At 49.7% G+C, this 18117-nt stretch overlaps 1 protein-coding gene across 1 annotated transcript; it reads right to left on the reverse strand.

The window, feature by feature from the left end:
* Positions 1-6052: 6052 nt before the first annotated feature.
* On the reverse strand, positions 6053-17866 carry CLDN1 (claudin 1). The gene is made up of 4 exons (XM_080409443.1): positions 17397-17866; positions 9115-9279; positions 8535-8619; positions 6053-8041 (listed from the first exon to the last, which is right to left on the reverse strand). Exons 1-4 carry the CDS (start codon positions 17617-17619, stop codon positions 7879-7881), a joined length of 636 nt encoding a protein of 211 aa, XP_080265569.1. The 5' UTR covers positions 17620-17866; the 3' UTR covers positions 6053-7878.
* Between the last annotated feature and the right edge of the window lie 251 nt (positions 17867-18117).

Below are 18117 nucleotides of genomic sequence, written 5' to 3' on the forward strand. Positions count from 1 at the left end.
GGGGCCAGTTCAAAAGCTTTAGGAAAATATTGCTTGATCTAGTGCTGACACTTTGGCTTTTAATTTACCTAGGCAGTAGTTCTTGACAAGGAGCAAGTGTTACTGCAGCAGATGCCCAGCTGCCACATCCTGCCTGGCTCTGGAGGGTTCAGGGGGCTGCTCCCATGTCAGGGAAGCCCCAACAGCTCAGCCTCAGCTGAGCTACTGCCCCGTTATTTTTGCAAGAATGGTCCAGCCACAGCCCAGTGTGGTGTTGTTTTTCATGTTCATGGAACATACCACAGCTCCAATGTGAGTGTACACGTTAATATCAACAGAGCCTTTTCCCCAAGCTAAACATATTACGGCATCAGCAAATTACAGGGCACTGTAAATTAGACTCCCTCTTGTGCAGACTCTGCTTGCTGGGCCAAGGCCATATCCCTGAAGGAAGGCAGTGCAGAGGGTTTCGCTGCTCCTTGGTGTTCCCTGCTTGCACAGGGCTGTGTGCTCGGGCATGGGTATGGCTGCATCTCTGCTCATGCTCCCGGAGCATCCATCCCATGCATACTCCCCAGCAGATGCTTTTGTCACGTTAGACTACGCCAGCGACCAGTAAACATACACAAAAAAGACAACCCACAGGTCTAGGTTAGTGGTAGGGAATTTCTACCCATTAAAAAAACAACAGAGACACACATAGGGAGGGACTGGCCTTCATCTTTTTGTCCCCAGTTTCTAAGCACCTGAAGTCAGGAAAGGTTCAAACAGCTCCCCCGAGCACCTGCTTTGAAATCCTGGAGTCAGGTAAACAAGCAGACCTGGCTCGCTGACAGATGTGTTTTGACTGATGTGTTTTTACCAGACCTTTTCCAGAGAACTGCAAAGTGTGGAGAAATGCTATTGCAGATCTGGGAAAAACAGTAATTAAAACGAAACGTTGAGTTCTTTTCACTGGAAAAATAACAAATGCAGCCCACACTTTCCCATCCCCCTTACCGCAGCTGCAGCTTTGCTCGCAGGAGTAACCCGGGGCCACCAGCTCCAGCCCCGGCTGTACGCGGCAGAGCTCTGCCAGCTCCAGCACCCAGGCTGTGCCGTGCACACCTCGGTGCAACCACCCTTCCAGCAACTGCATTTAAGAAGAAAGGCCCTAAAAAAGGCAGCAAAAGAGGAGTACACGCAGGTAAATGATTATTTACAGCTGCTGCGTGGGGAGTGTTACACAAGGGGAGGGTGGAGCGCGTTCCACCGCCCTTCCACGGCTTGTGGGCAGAAAAGCCTATCGCTGCCGCGGTGTTTCTACTCCCCCAAGATGGAGTTAATGCTGTTTACCTTGTAATAAGAATGCTATTTCTTGATTTTTTTCCCTTGACTGAGCTTGTTTTTATGGCTCCCCTGCCGCTCCACTGCTGGGGGAGTTGGCTCGGAAGGCAGCCAGGAGCACTGGGCTGGGAGGACCAGCATCCCACCCCTCCCACCTGCTGAACAGAGCCGTGTGGTTCCCAAGTTAAAAAGCAAAGCCCTTGGCTGCAGTGGGAGGTGAGTCCATGGCAAGGAAGAACACGCTTGGTACTAGCACTAGGAAGCTCACATAGCTGGGTATTTCCTAGGAGCCTGGGAAGTAGGAAAGCTTGGCACTAGCTAGTCTGTGTTGTTTTTCTCTCTCAGCCTCCTGCAGGATAGCTTCTTTCTCAACCTTATTTTTCTTCTTTCTTTTTTTTTTTTTCTCTTTTTTTTTTTTTCCATTAAAAACCATCTGCAAAGTATAGGGCATTGGCAAAGGCTGTCTTTGTACTCCTCAGTCGTGGGGATCCTTGCTGGCAGTGCAGGTGGAAATCCTTAACTGTGATGAGATGGTGATGTGAAAATGCAGTTCTTACATCAGTCACATCCTTCACCTTCCTGGACAAGAGCCAGTGATGCACCTTTTGCAGGTATGGTATTTGATGTTGCAGTAGGTGAAGTACAAAAGTCTCATGGTAAGAACGGGAACTTATGCCAGAATGTGCAATGTGCCAGAATGTGCCACCAGCCCATCTAATGCAGCCTTGGCTGTACTGGTCAGGAACAGCCTGGTATGCTCAGATGGACCTGGTGATGCAAGGCATTTGGAAAAGACCATCCTCAAGGACGAGGGAGGACCTGGGCAACTGTAGAGAAGAAGGGCAGAAGGGGAGCAGAGCCCAGTTTCAAAGCAAGGCAAAACCCAAACACACAAAAATACCTTAATATGGTAAACTCAACATTAAATTTCAGGCTTCTGACATGAAACCTGCTTCTGGGCCTGGATGATGAACCAGCCAGGAGCAGAGGGCAGTTTCAGTGCCTCAAGGCAAACCCATGGGTGGGTTGCCCAGTGCTCAGCCCCCAGCCCAGGCAGGACCCACTAGCTGGTGGCTGCTTGCAGCCCCTGTGGCAGCAAAGCAGAAGCACCCACAGGTTCCCATGGTGGGGGGCTCCTAGTGTCTGCAGCACATCTCTGTAGGAAATGTATATCCTAGAAACACCAAGTCCCTGACGCAGTATGCTAGGAATCCAGGCAGGGCTTTTCTGGAAAAGCTGTAGGAGTTGGGATGTTTTCCAATTGAACACGAGGCTCAACAAAGGAGTGTTTTTCCCTTTCTGCACAGTGATGCAGATGCCATAGCATGCAGGACTTCTGCGGGGACTGTAGACAGGGTCAAAAGCATCGTGCTATAGAAGAGCAAGCTCCTTGTCACAGGCTGGACTTCTAGAAGCAGGGAAAAAGCAACCAGGCAAACTGAAGAACCAGTGGGATTGGATGAATGAAGAGCATAATGAAGGGGGAGAATGAGGAAATCCTTGCAATGCTGTTTGTGTTGCAATCAAAGGTCCTGTTTGCAAAGTTCAGATCAGTTGCTCAGTTGGGTGCAAAGCCCCGTCTGAAACACATGGTTGTGGTGCATCTGGCTGCTGGGGTAAACTGCAGCACCCTCTGAAAAATGAGTGCACCTGAGCCAGGTCTGTGACCAACAGTCCCATTCCTCTGGGACCCCTGCAGAGACCCTAAGCAGAGTAGCTGAGAAGGGGACTTTTTCTTGATTGTAGTGGTGGGGCTCACGGAAAGTTTAGAGAGACTTTCTGAGAGGCAAAACCCTTGCAAATGGGGTGTAAGTAGTAAGACTCAAGCAGCTTGAAGGGGAAGGAGGAATGAAAAGCCTCAGGAAGAGCAGACAAAAATGCAGTCACAGGCAGTATAAGCTCCCGCTGGGAATGCAAGTAAAGAGATCCAAGTTCCAAGATGGCAAGGTCTGCAACCCTTCATCTTGTCTCAGGGCAGCTGTTCCCGTGGGCACGGAGGGAGGGAACCCACCGGCAGCTCTCTGCTCTGCATGACACCAGCAGTGTCATGTCTCCTCTGCCCCTCGGTGGGTGCTAAAGTGGCGGGCAAACCACATCGTGGGGGAGGAATCCTGATGGCACTCGTGCACATGGAGTGCTACTTACTGGCAGGACTCTGGCCACTTGCAAGGTCTTACACTGCAAGATCTGACTGCAGCCCTGCCACTGTGCAGAGAGCTGACTTGGCAGAATGCCTTTTCGGGGAGACACAGGTGTAAGATCCTGGAAGATGCTGCTGCTGTCGGCATCTTCTAGAAGCCCCTTGTGAAAACACAGAGAGTTTTACATCACTGTTAATTCACTGGCTGCCCCAGTTACTCTGTGTCTCCATGCTCAGGACAAAGGCTCTTTCAGTCTCATCACTCATCTGTATTTGTAAATCCACTACATTTGAGCAATTTCAGGAAGGTTGATGGCATTTCTGCAGTTTGCTCTTAAGCAGAAGTGCTGCGTTAACTTTGTTCCCTTAGTAATGCTGTTATTTGTGCTTCTGCCTTATATTAAAAAGATTCTGAGCTTGTATGAATATTTCCCAAACATTTCTTATCACCAGCTGTCACCAGTTCTATTGGTTATTTCTGGGATCTCCATTGCCAGAGTTTTCAGTGCTTCGATACACTTTATGTGCCTAGATAAGTACAGAAAACAAAGGCAGATTTATTGTAAGAAGCTCATGTAAATCAGAAGCTGAATCTGATAAAGGCATTAGCATAGATGGTTTCTTAAAATTTCTGAGTTGGAGAAGCTAAGAAATCCAACAGGCTGATGCTATTCCAAATTTTGAGCTCTCTTACTATTTTGAAATATCTAAGCAATATGAATAAGCATGTAATTCCCACTGACAGTGAAGCTCCCCACATAGTATACACAGCTCTGGCACCATGTGAGTAAGTATGGTGTAGAAGAAGACGCCAAGAAGCTGTCAAAGTTCTCATTGTCTGTACAGACAAATGCCATCGTTTCATTGCAAGATGGCTTTAGCAGCAGGAGTGTCAGTCACATGCAAGGACTGAAATCCAGTGGGAAACTCTCCCCCAGCTTTCAACCCATGTTACTCCTCTTCTATGCGACCTACGGCAGAGATGGCCAAAGGGCTGTAGAAAACATGACTAAGTAGAATTACATGATTAGGCAAGAAAGGCAGGGGATAAAGATTGAAAAACACCCTCCCAAGCAGGGTCAGGGGCATCTCTTGAGATGTCAGCCCTCCAAGAGATACTGCCCCTTGTTACCACCAGACAGGAATTAGGATCATGAGCCATGAGATTACATTTACCCCCAAACTTCACCCATGGCTTTCCAACCAGCCTGCTAGCAATCCGCAAGCCCAATCCAAATAGAAGTTTGGTTGTGAATTTTGTCAAGTTAAAAGTATAGCAAACAAGCAAGCTACCCTCTGGCTCCTTCTTCTCTGCCAGCCTCACACACAGATCTGTCTCCAGCAACAGCCCAGTTTTGCCACCAGCCAGGAAGTCCTACTGACCATTTTGTAGGTGGGATTGCTTTCCTCCCTCATTCTGCCCAGGAAACTTCAGAGTGGAACTTGCAAAAGTCCTTGGAGAGGGAGTGAGCACAAAAACATGGGAAAAAATTAATCTCAATGGAAATTCTTGACTAATTGACAGGTTGGAATAAGAATGACCATAGACCCCAAACTATGCCAGGCAACCAGTCTGCTCCAGGCACTGCAAGCTCCCTCAGCCAGCCACATGCCTGGCTGTTTTGCTGTGCCAGCTTTACAAGGCCTAATTAGCTCTATTCCTTTTGTTTGTAATTACAAAAGCAAACAGCCCTTGGAGAGTGAGGGAACAGAGGCTGCAGCTCCTTGACTGAGCTTAAGAAAATGTTTTAAATAAAGTTTGCTTCTCATCACATGTACTAAAAAATATGAAAGGGATGAACACAAGAGCCCTGGTGAATGGAAAAAGGTTTTTCAGGGTAGGTAGAAGGGGGAATAGAGCCTTGCTGTCCTGTGGAGGTATCAGTGCAGGTCCGAAGAGATCATCCACAGCTGGAACCATTCTCTACCTGGCCTGACTGGTTATGCTCATTGTCACAGCTGGAAGAAACGCAGTACCCTCCCAAAGGGGCTTTAATATGAGACGAATCCTCTCACAGCCCATCTTTTCATGATCCTGTTAACCCAGAAGTGTGAAGGAATTGCATATTAATAGTTCAAGAAAAGACATAAATCAGCAGGTCTCTTCCTGCTCTGGAGGCAGAGCATCTCACACAGATAGCCACAGCCTGCACATACCCTACCCCAGAGAAAGCTACAGAGAGCAAAGCGCTGCTGAAACACAGAGCATCTCTCCTGGGAGCGCCGTGGCTCCACACCCCATCCCTTCCCCATTCCTCCAGCTCCCACTCCCCTGCAAGGGAGCCATCTGCTTTCCCCCTGCCCCTTCCTGCTCCACCCAGGGCGCAGCCTGCCTCGCCGAGGAGCAGACCTTCTGGTTCCTGGGCTGCAATCATAGCAGATTACTGGGTGAGTTTCTGCCAGAGGCCACAACTGCCTGACTCACTGCAGAAGATCTGTCCCCACCTATGTCTGCTGTAGATACACACAGCTAAACAAGCTCCATCCTGGCAGGCAGGCTCCCAACAGCTCAAGCCCCAGTCTTCTCTTCCATACACACTATGCAAGTTCTGCTCAAAACCAAGAAATTAAGTAATAGAGTCAAGTTTTCCTTAAAAAAAAAGTCCATTTATTGAAATTGTTTAAACACTTTATACAAGTTCCCAATACAAGCATCTGCTCCCTGGCTCAGGGTTAATGCAAATACAAAAGCACAGACTTCAGCAGCTCTTTAACATGCCCTGAGCTGCCACCTCTTAAGGTCTCCCGAGGCAGCTGCTGTGCACAGGCAACAGTTCCCCATGGAGACGTGGAAGCCACATGACCCAGCTCCAAGTACAGGCCAATATCAATTCAAGCCCGAAGCAAATGCTCTGGTTGGTTTCTTTTAGTAACTTTGATTTATGTTGCAGAGTCAGGTCAAACAGAGGTACAATGCTTATACAACCCGCCAACACCATGGCTGTACACAGCTCAGCCACAGAGGCTCTCTCCCTCTCTACAGAAGGAAAGCAAGAAGTCTGATGCCTCTGAACATGTAATTGTAAAGCCTGGTCTGAAGCAAGTAGTTTCCTTCTGTAGAAAGAGCAAGGTTGAGCTTTGGAAAACTGGTACCACCTCCTTTCTAGGAATTACAAGACTTATCTCTGGACAGCCTCAACCAGTGTTAGTCAGACACCAAGTGACTGACTTGGTGTTTCAGACAAAGGCGTGAGAACCTTTGATGAGCTGCATTTTCTTTATGTTTTTTTTTTTTTAAAGATATGACTTAATATGCAAGGATGGCTTTATCTTTAAAATGCTAGTTTCTTCCTCTTTGGTGAGCTTGGATTACAACAAAATGCCATAACCTTTGGGTCAGTTTCCTTGGAATTTGCCTTCATATCATCACTGAAAGTGTTTACAAGAAAAGACAGGATCAAATGGCAGCGTGTGAGGTATCCTTGGGGAAACATCAGGGAGTGGCAGTGCATTCAGTTTGGTTCAGCACATGTAGCTGCTTAAGGCAAACTGAAATCGGTAACTAAGCCCAAATGAGAAAGACTCCAGGAAAAAGGAGAATGTTAAAAGGTGGCTTGTAACACACAAGAGGATAAAGCTTCAAGCTCAGTTAGGTACTATGCTGGGAACACGGGGAAACAGTCACTGGCAGCAGCACTCGGTGTCTAAGGAACAGCAGCAACAGCCTTGCCAGAGACACCCAGTGAAAACAGAAGGCAATCATTTTTCTTGAGCTCTTCCCTGGCACCAGGGAAACCTGCAGCTACTTTGGGAGTCCGCTAACTTGTGCGGTCACCACCTTACACATCTGCTGTTGGTCAACAACATGTGCATGAACAGTTAGGGATTTCAATTTAAGTCACAGCAATTTAGTTGTGCCTGACCCTTTGTCATGCCCATCTGCACAGGAAGGAGGGTGCTGAAGATTATGCCAGTAGGACAGTACAAAAGCACTTTAGATCTCTTCAAACATTCCTACATGTAAAGCCTTTTCCTTAAAATTATGTTTCCCCTTAAGCTATTGGTTTCATCACCTTGTATATATGTTCCTTTAATTTCTACACGCACACACCACACTGGGCTCTAACTTACTGGGATATGGGACTGAATTGTTACCATCTATTTTTTAAAAAACTAAAAAAAAAAGCACCAACATCCATCTAAAAAACAGTATCATTTTCCCTTTTACTCCCAAAAACTAAACTTAACCCAAGCTTGGAGGTTCCATCTTTCCAGTGGCAATACCTATGAACCTAGGCTAGCCTCCCTCCATGGGCTGGGAGAGAAAGGAGAAGTTATGTCCAGTAGCAAAGAGGATTACAAAAATATACACATTTTTGGGAGAAGAGGAAGGCAGAACCTAGAGTCTGAACTCTGCTCAGGACAGTGGCATTGTAGTGTCCTCTCCAAAATGCTCTCACTACCAGGGCTGGTGGCTCCTCTTCTTTGTTTCATTATACATAATCCTTCCCTGTGGAGGGGGCATTTTTTGGGTAGCCTCGGCTGGGTGGATATGAAGTTTCTCTCCGTGGACAGGAGCAGCAGAGGAAGGCTCCCCCCAGCATGGCCAGAGAAGCAGCTGCCCAGCCGATGAAGAGAGCTGATCCAAACTCAAATCTGGGGGAGAAAGAAGGAAGAAAGTGAATATAGAAGTAATACCTCTGGATTACCATGTTCGTACAAAGCAGAAGGGAGCTGAAACTGGGATGGAAGTGGCTTCCTGCAAGGCAGCCGTTTGAAGCAGCCTGAGACCCTGCTGCCCCTCAAAGCCCAGAGCTTTGCTCACTGCGATAGTCCAGTCCTTTAGGTCACCCCGCACAGAGGCGGTGGGGCCAGGCTCTGTGCAAACCGGGCCTGAAGCATTTAGTGTAGGGAAATTGCGTAAGTCACATCAGTTAGGTCTCTGGCAGTGATGCTGCCTTAAAAAAAGGCCCGAGACTTAAGAGCCATATGGATGATGGGATCTGGTCCTAATGCTCCTTCTGCACAGTCTGAAGCCAACGCAGCCAGCTGAGAACTCCTTCCTTTGTTTTGAGCTACTGCTATGCAAAACTAAGCCCTGTGAGCATTTTCATACTATACAATAGTGTTATATCAACTGGGTCAGTACCTGGTGTTGACAGGAGTAAAAGGGTCATAAAAGGCCCGAGCCACTCTGTTGCCGTACCATGATGTGGCCACCAGTGCTGCCAAACCTGCCGATGAAGGGAACACAATGTCATGACTTAAGAAAAATCAACAAATTTACTGCAAAAAATTACATGTAGCAGAACCAGCATCTGGAATGATGCTGAGCCACTGCTATTGCTGCCCTGGGAAGCTCTGAGCTGTTACTTAGTGCTGGCCAAGAGAGAAATTAAAGAAACCAACAATAAAATCCAAGTACCCACAGTTACATAGCATCAAAAGCCACACTGCTGACAGTCTTTCAGTGAAGCAGGTCAAACTCTGCTCTACTAACACATATGGAAGGCATGCAGTCCACATAGAAAGTATACTGCTAGTTAGTGCCAAGAGACCCATTTGACACCTCTGGTAGCCAGCAGCTACGTGCTAGAGCCTGCTAGAGAATTCCCAGCCCAAAATGCTCTTGGAGCAATGACAGCAAGCCATCCCCTATCCTTTCACATCCTGTGCAGGATAAAAGCCATCTGGGAAATGGCACATTTAACACTAAATATGTTACCAACCTGAAATGATGAAGATCACCCCACCAAAAACAGCCATCCGCATCTTCTTCACCTGGTCATCTTCCATGCACTTCATGCATTTCATGCCAGTCACAGCAACAAATACAGCAACAAGTCCCAGGAGTATTGCAGCCACCATCAAAGCCCGAGTGGCCTGCAGACTGCCTAGAAGATATTAGGATTGGAGTTACCACAAAGAAAACAAGGTACAAATAGAAATTCAAATCACTGGGCTCGGTAATCATGTGTCAAAACACTCTGCTCCCTGTTACAGTATACCGCCAAGCAAGACATTTCTTTTTAGCTTTAAGCTCCCAGAAACTGTCGGGCATCAGGATCAGAGGACTCTCAGCCTCTTCTAAAATGCATGACAAACAAGGGCAGGCAGCTTTTTGCAGGAAATGACCTGGGAATTGCCCTCAGACATCTTTTGTTCCTTGATCATTTGAATCCCAATTGGAAGGACCTATCTGTTTATCAAAAGAAGTATTCAGATTTAGGCTCTACCTTGACAAAGCATTCAAGCACATGTTTTAATATGAATAGTGCATACATATGAATAGTCCCACAGCAGACAGCAAGGCCCCTTTATTGCTCAAAGCTTCCAAAACCTGTGTTTTATACAAATACCTCGGTGACAATTTAGGTATTTTTTGTACTAAATCCTCAGAGTCCCAGAGGGTACAAAAACACAGTTGCAACAGAAACAGGATTTTCCCAGCCAAGTGAAAAATGCAGGGGATGATGGGAGACAATCCAACCTAAAATATTTAGCTTAGACTCAAAGACATTTAGATGTTTCATTTAAGAAGCCTCTTGCACTTTTCAAGTATTGGAGCATGGGGTGATGCCTCCCATAGGCAAGGGTTGTATTGGCCTGGCTTCTCAGCAGACAGACGCAATGTACTTTTATCCACAATGTACTTTTATCCACGGTTTGGTTTTATATTGACTCAGGTGAAGGCACACACACTCTAACCCTAGGTATGTGAGCCACTGAAATCAGCTGTTCTTGACGCCAAAGGAAAACAATATAAATTAAATCACTACTAAAAAACTCAGGTGACAAAACACCTGAATAGCGGTGAAAGAGCCCGAGCGTCACTGCCTAGCACATCAGGTTTGTTTGAACAGCATGGATTTTCACATGCAGTCCTGTTAAGATCTAGGAACAAACAGGGCTGGTTAATCAAAGGAACAAGCTCCCAGGAGCATGTGGTAACCAAGGCAAAAAAGTCCCCTGTCACAGAAGGTTATCTAGCAGCAACACATGTATAGTTCTGCAAAGCATCACCAGAATCTGCTGCCAAGTCTGGAGCTCACTCCTCGGAACACACACCGACACGCTCTGCCAGAGCTCTGCAAAGCACTCCAAGTCTGGGCAACTGCAACTGCCACACCGAAGCCTACAACCAAGAGAGCACCTGCAAATTCTGTCAGCACCCAGCAGCCTGTACTGCAGCAGCAGGTTCTCCGGCTCAGCTCCAAGCCCAGGCAGCAGTCCCAATTCCATACTGGCCAGGAGGGGAGCACAGCCCCACACCTGTCCTCTGCAGCTTCTCTACTACACTTTGTCCCGCGGCACCGCTCGCTCGTGCAGGAAAACTCCTGTGACTCACACCAAGAACAGGCTACCAGGCTCTACTTCTGCTTTAAACCAGACCTGGATCTGCCCCTACGCACACATGGTTCTGTAAACAGATGATGAGAGCAGTTAAACAATACACTAAGAAAGGCAATATGCAGAGCAATAGGAAGTGACACACTTTCGTAAGAAGTCTTGGCTTTCTGAGGAAAAATCCCATTATCAGCTTGGCCAAATGTCATCTCACTTCCTCCAAAGGGGAAAGGTGACACACCCCACCGGCCAGGTGTTCATCGAAACCCATCTGCTGCACCCATTGTAGAAACCCATTTCCAAAGCAGTTTATCACTTCAGCACAAATCACAATAGCAGTTTCCAAACATTTTTAATGGATTTATCTCCAGTTGTCAGGTGATGCTCTAAAAATAATTCCTAGCTTACAAAAAGTTATGCCAATTTTCAGAAAGACTTCAGCTGACAGGTTACCACCCAGGCAAACAACCCAGCTACCATACATTTAAGGCTAAATTGTGCATTACAGCAGCAGCTTTGCAGAAGCACATGACTGAACACTAGTTCATACTTTGCATGGGAAAGGACGTTTTCTGCAGAGGTACCAAACCTCTTTTGTCAACTCTACAGTAAGTTAGACTTAGTCTTGCTGCAGAAGGAATTAATTTGTAGGAGAGGGTTTTGAAGGTGTTTTTTTTTAATGAAGCTGAAAATAGGGTATGTTCTCAACTAGAAAGCTACTTGTAAGGGTGGGAAGAGACTTCTCACTTTCAAACACAGTACTAAGGGACAAAGCAAGGAAGATGCCTGAAAGTTTCTACAACCTCAGAAGACCTAGCTAGGAGACCTGCTAAAAATCTCAAGATGTACAAATACTAACTGGTGCTTTGCAGAAGCAGCTGTACAAAAAGCAGCACTGTAAGCTTTTACCAGGGCCACCCATTTGCAGTGACAGATTCTGGAGGGACCTACCTCCTGGTGTCCTCACCCTTCCCTTACACACAGCTCCATGGCGTAAGAGGACAGAAGCACTTAGAAAACTTGTAGTAGGACAGAAAAACGGGTTGGAGCATTTGCGGAACAGACTGTCCCTTTATCCCAAGAAGTTTTACTGTGACATGACTGTATTAGCCAACCAACCTCCCCTCCACCCAGCCTGGCTGCCCTGTGCATACAGCATGTGCTGGGAGACAGCGCTTTTGTCTTCCTACTGCTTTTGCAATGTGTGCAGTACTTTGACTGTGGTTAATCATCATACAAGCTATTCGTTATTATGTACACGTTAACAACCATGTCGTCAATGGAAGCTGCACATCCAGAGGCAGAGAAATCTAGTTTAATAATAGTTCTGTTGTTCACATGGGCATTTCCAGGTGCTTTAAAAATCCCAAATGATACAAGTATAGTATTGTCTTAACCTGCTTAACAGGACTGGCTACCAACAAGTCGAAGTGCTCCACAGCAATTTAACTTTACAACCTCTACCATGTTAGAGAGAAACAGGATTTCCCCTGCACTCCTTGCTGCTGCAACTGTCTCACCAACAGGAACAGGTAGCGCAATGCTTGTGGCCTCCCACACTATACGCCACAGCTGTTGGAAAGCCCAAGCAGCCTCAGAAGCCCATGAGGAAAAAAACCAAACCCGCCTGGCACCCAGCAACAGCTATCAGACGGCAACAGTATTTTCTCAACATACACCGCTCAGAAGCCAAGACTTTTTATTGCTTGTTAGTAATGAGACCTGGCCTGAAAAGTCTACTGCAAGAAACCATAAAGTACTGAAGAACAGAGGCTTAAAACTACTGAGGATGGTTAATAACAAATGTGAATTCTGCAAGGTATAAAATACTGTGCAGTCCACAAAAACGACACAGCAGCTCATACTTGTTTCACATAATTAATCCACTTTTTTAAAACTCTAACAAAACAATTCTGTCTTAGTGGGTTTGGACACAAACCACGCAATGCAGTTTATCTGAAGCCTACGTAAGACTTTTCCCTACCCACAACTATCATTACCTGACACAGAAGTAACTGCTGGCAACTGCTTAGTTATAAAACCAGGACTTCACCAGGGTATGTTTGAGGTTATTTTTCTGTCATCATTTCCTTATTTATTCTGTTTATGTCATCTACGTTGTAAAAAAGCTGTTGGGAAAGTGCCACAGGATTTTTTGTAATACCTGTTTGTAATGCAAAATTGCTGTAATGGCTCTGTGTTCAGATCATTTTCTGATAGGGATGCTCATTGACTGCCTTGCTTATGTTTAAACTATGGACTTTTCCTTCCCTTCCCACGGGCCTCCATGCAACCAAGTGACAACAGAATACAGGTGAAACAGGTGCTGTGCAGCTCCCTCTGAACTCTGCAAGGGAAGTTTCCCCAGGAGCTATAAGCACCCCTGTAGCATAGGAAGCATGTCACACTGTCTGCCTCCAAGAGAAGTCAGTCAGCAGCCTTCAAAGCCTTCTCACAGGGATTTCATGAAAGCTGGGTCTCCTGGAAGGAGGGATATGCGATCTGAGATGCTGCTGTTCTGCCCTGCCAGCGCTTGAAAGTTATTTCTGTGCAGCAGGCAAGGGAGTGAAGATTGAGCATGCAGTAACAGCTTCAGAGGTCGCCAGCAAGCATCTCACACTTTGCAGGCATTCTGGCTCGGCCCAAATGCCTGCTAATGGCTTGTAGGCTTTCAGCCTCCTTACCAGCCCCTGAAAAGGCCCCACACACCCATCACCATCAGATGTTCCAGTTTGGACTCCTTCAAATTGCCTCCACACAGGTCTAGAAGGCTGTACAGAGGAATCGGGCAGCACACACATCCAGTGCAACAGAGGCAAGTTCAGTAGGTGACAGTGGCCTTGTACTCTTGCCTATACCAAAGCAAATAAGGTTCCGTGCAGTCACTCAAGCAGCAGAGAAAGCTTGCTGGTAAGACAGGCAACATACTGTACCACCATTTCCAGATTCCTGGTCAGAGGAGACCTGGGCAGCCTGTTTTCCCACAAAGCCTGGAAATTCACTTACCAGGAGATTTAGTAACAGAGTAACACCAACTACTAAAGCTGCTTAGAAGCTGCTTGTAGAGCAATACAGCCAGTGTATTGCAACAGACTCCCCATCCCCTCTTGCAGGCACAGCACGGCACCACACAGGAACAGCCTGGGTGGCATTCCAAGTAACCCTCTACCTTCTCAAAGTGCAGCACAAGTGAGACTTTTATCACTTGATCATGATTTTTCATAAGGAAGGCACAGGGATTGAGAAACACAGGAGTAAATTAACCCTTAACCCACATGAAAGTACAGATACCAGCAGGTTCTACCTGCTTACTCCAGATCTACAGATGGAGAGGTGACAACCTATTTGGACATATTTGTCCCTCGTGCTATAGCTTTGTCGCTCCCCGGGCCACTCTCCCAACTCTCTTACCACCATGACAGAGCAGCAGCAACCTGAACGTGAACCCTTGCTTCCCCTCATCTATATCCTCTTCCCCAGCTCCTGAAACAGGCTCAGCCAGGCTGGTAAAGGTGTAGGAGGGAAGATTTCATATTTCAGTGATGCTGTTTGACCCAGAGGGCATTCAAACCCTTGTTTATTTTCTGGGCTAGGGCACAAAGGCTCATTGTGGATGTACTAGGTCTGGTGATGAAGTGGTAGATGAGTCTCAGCTTGTTTCAAGCACAGAACTTCTCCGAGCAAACCCAAACTGGGCAATGCGTATCTTCAGCTAAAACAGCTAGACAGGACCCAGAACAACCTCTGCTCTGAACAGGAGAGTATGGTTACGTGGGGCTGAAAGCTTCCAGAGACAGGTACCAGGAGCCCTTCTCCCTCCTGTCTGTGAGGGTCTCCCTGAGATCCTGGAGGAGCACAAAGCTGAGCTAAGCTCTATGGACGATGCTGGAGGGGTACAAGAACAATGCTGAGGCTGTGCAATAAAGCCTTGTTGCAAGGGTGGCTTTTGTTGCCTCTATGTCTGCGTGTGGCCACGCACTGCTTTTCACGTAAGCCAGCAAAACGCAGCCTTTTTATTGCCTGAATAGGAGCACTGACATAAGCCCTCAGCTGAACGCAGCTGCGGGAGAAGTGCCAGCATGGGTGCACTCCAGCAGTGTGGCCACACGGGAAGCTGGAGGCCCCTTAGCTGGCGAACAGCGCTCATCAGCTTGTGCCAACCCCATCTCTGACATGCAGCATCAGCCCAAGCAACCAACCACTAACACATCTAGAGGAATGGCAATAGCTAATACCCAAGAGCTTTCTGGCAAAGCCTTCCAGCATTTCCACAACCTTGAATTACTGCAGGTGTGAGGAGGCACAGTTCTTTCTACAGGGACAAAGTAATTACAGATCTGAGCCTCTCCCATCAGTGCATGAGGCTCTGACATGTGGCTCAGAGCATTCAGGGCATGTTGAAGCTCTGGCAGTGAAGTGTGGCCAGGCAGAAAGTTTTTGGCCCACATAGCTGTACCACCTTCACCATGACATAAATGAATGCAGTAAGGGAGCTCTTACTGCACAGCTGCACCTGTTCCAGGGTGTGGCTGTTGAATTTGGTATAAACAGGGGGTTTTTTTTGGTTTTTTTTTGGTTTTGTTTTTTTTTTGCACCTCCACCTGCAACAGCACTGCTGGTCCGTGCAAAGATCTTGAAGGGAGACCAGACAGGGAAAAGAACAGATACTATCTAGGTCCTTAGGTATCATCTGCTTTCAAGTGGGAAAGGCACAACCTAAGCAAGCCAGGGTACCAAAAGAACAAGGAGTCCTTCAGCCAACCCTTACTGACTGTACCAAGGAGGAGAACATCTCCTGTGATTCTTGCATATCTTGGGCTTCCTGGGAATTTTCAGGCAAGTGTGCCCTGCAGGGCCAGGCACCCAGTAAGAGCACAAAAAGGCTGCTAATAGCTCAGTCTCGGTCCCTGGCACCTCACACCTCCCTCCCCCGTAGCCCTGGAGGAGAGGGGCCCTCATTGTTTGCAGGACAAAGGTGAGGGGCACAGTGGCTGCCTGCGCTCGGCCGTGAATGGGCCAGGCTTTCGGGAGCGCTGTTAAGCCAGGCTCTGCACCCGATCCTGCGGGCAGGTCTCATTTACAGCACAAGGGGCTGCAGGCCACGCAGCCCCCGAGGCAAGTTCACCTTTCACAACCCATCCAGAGGGTGGCTGGAGATTCCTCAGCCCCGCTGGCATCTTCGCCCCCCACCCCCAGTGCGAGATAAGAGGCTCGAAGCTGAGCTGACATAATTACTGCTCAAACCGCCCCGCACCGTGTGCTTAGCCCAGCCCCCATTACCCACTGCCCTACACCCCGGTTAGTGCGAAGTGGGCACACCGCGCTCCTGAAGGGAGTAATTTGCACCCCTGCCAGCTGCAGGGCCCACGGGTGCCCGGGGCGAGGGAGTCACCGGTGTGGGCTACCAAGCAAGGTGGGGCCCGGGAGTCCGGCATGACACAGGCAGGGCTGGGGGCAATCCAGCTCGGGGATACTCCCCGTGGCCCCCGGTTTATGCGAAACTGCCTGCTCACTCCTTTGGGAAAGAGAAGGTGGATAAGGTGGTAATTATTATTTTATTAATTAGGGAGGGAGAGGAATGAAGGTGTTCCAGGACACCGCTGGACTCGGGATAAGAGGAGGAATACTGAGAAAGGCTAGGGTTTCTTTAACCTCTTTTAAAGTTAAAATCTCCAGTGCTCTAGAAGCAGCCCCCGCTGGGGCTCACTGTGACCGCCCCGAGTGGCACCCCAGCAAGCCAGGCTGCAGCTCCTGCATGCACGAGATGGCTTCGCTGTCCCAGGACAAGAGAGGGGACCTAGAGATTACCTGGATGGACCGGTCTGCTTAAGAACTGCAGCCAGCGCTACCCGGGCGAGAGTCCAGCTCACCTGCCAGCCCTTTGCTTAAAAGCCCCACGGGAGTAGCAGCGACTTTCCAAGAGAACAAAAGCCCAGAACAGTCAAATGCATAAAGAAAAGGCTCCGTGCTCGCAAAGAGCACTTCAGCACCGCTGACAAACCGCTCCTTGCGGAGCCGTGCCCCGCGAAGGCAGCCCCTGCTCAGCTGCCACAGCTAAAAGCTCTCGCTCGCAATCCCGGCGCGTTCCCGAACACACGTGCAAGATCTGCCCCTTCCCTTCCCAGGACGTTTTTTGTGGTGCGGGCAGGGGGCTGCGGGACGGCTTCGGCTCCCTCCCCCGGGAGGCAGCGCCGCCGCGGGATGCGCTTCAGCAGGCGCCACACAGCCCCGGGTGCCCCGAAGGGCAGTTACCGCGGGAGTCACCTTCAGCCCCGGCTGGGAGAGCCACCGGGGGAACCCCAAGAGCCCCGACAGGACGAGGGGCCACCAAAGAGGTGGGTGACCTCGAGCCCTGCACCTTCAACCTGAAGGGACAAACGGCGCAGGTCCGATGGGGCGGACACCTCGAGACTCGAGAGCAATGGCACCCCGGGGGGACAGGCACTGGGGGGTGGGGGGGGGGGGAGGAGCGCGACAGGTCTGGCAGTCCCAGTCCTTCAGCCCGAGCCCCAGCATGGGGGTACGAACCCTACGGGACTAGTACCCTCAGCCCCGACCAGAGAGGCTTTAGAGCGGAGGGGACAACCCCGACGGGACGGGCACCGCCAGCCCCAGCTCCGACAGGAGGGGCACGCCAGCCCCGCACCCCGCACCCCCGACTTACTCTCCAGCTTGAGCAGCGAGTCGTACACCTTGCACTGGATCTGCCCCGTGCTCTGCATGGCGCACGACATCCACAGCCCCTCGTAGAGCGCCTGGGCCGTGACGATGTTGTCCCCCGCGTAGGATGCCATCTTCCACTGGGGCATGGCGGTGCTGATGATGATGCCGATCCAGCCCAGGAAGGCCAGCACGAAGCCCAGCAGCTGCAGTCCCCCGCTGGCCATGTCTGCGCGGAGCCGGGCCGGGGGGTGCGCGGGGGGGAGGGCTGCTCCGCGCCGGCGGAGGGTCGCTGCGAGGGGAGCGAGAGAGCGCACCCAGCTCCGCGCACCACACTGCCGCCCGCGCACCGCCCCGCGCAGGTTTTAAAGCCGCGCAAAGTGCGCCCCCTGCCGGCGGCGCCCCCGCCCCGCCCCGCGGGGTTTTCCGCGGTGGGACGCGGCCCCTCGCACCCCCGCGCCTTCCTCCGCGACGGAGCCGGGGGGGCCGCCCTGGCTGCTGCCGCTGCCCCCCTCCCCTCCCCTTCCTCCTTGGGTTGCAGCGTCGGGGGGATCTTGGCACCCCCGGGGTGAGGGGGGCGGCAGCAAAATGGCCGCCCCCCCAGCTCACACACGCTGGGGGTGTGCCCCCCTCCTTCGGGGTAGCGCCCCGACCCACAGCCCCTGCGGTCCGCTCTCCTCCTCCGTGCTGCTGGAGAAACGGCTGGTGGGACTGTCCCTTCTGTC

The sequence above is a fragment of the Falco punctatus genome, assembly GCF_963210335.1.
Source record: "Falco punctatus genome assembly, chromosome: 13".
Lineage (NCBI taxonomy): Eukaryota > Metazoa > Chordata > Aves > Falconiformes > Falconidae > Falco > Falco punctatus.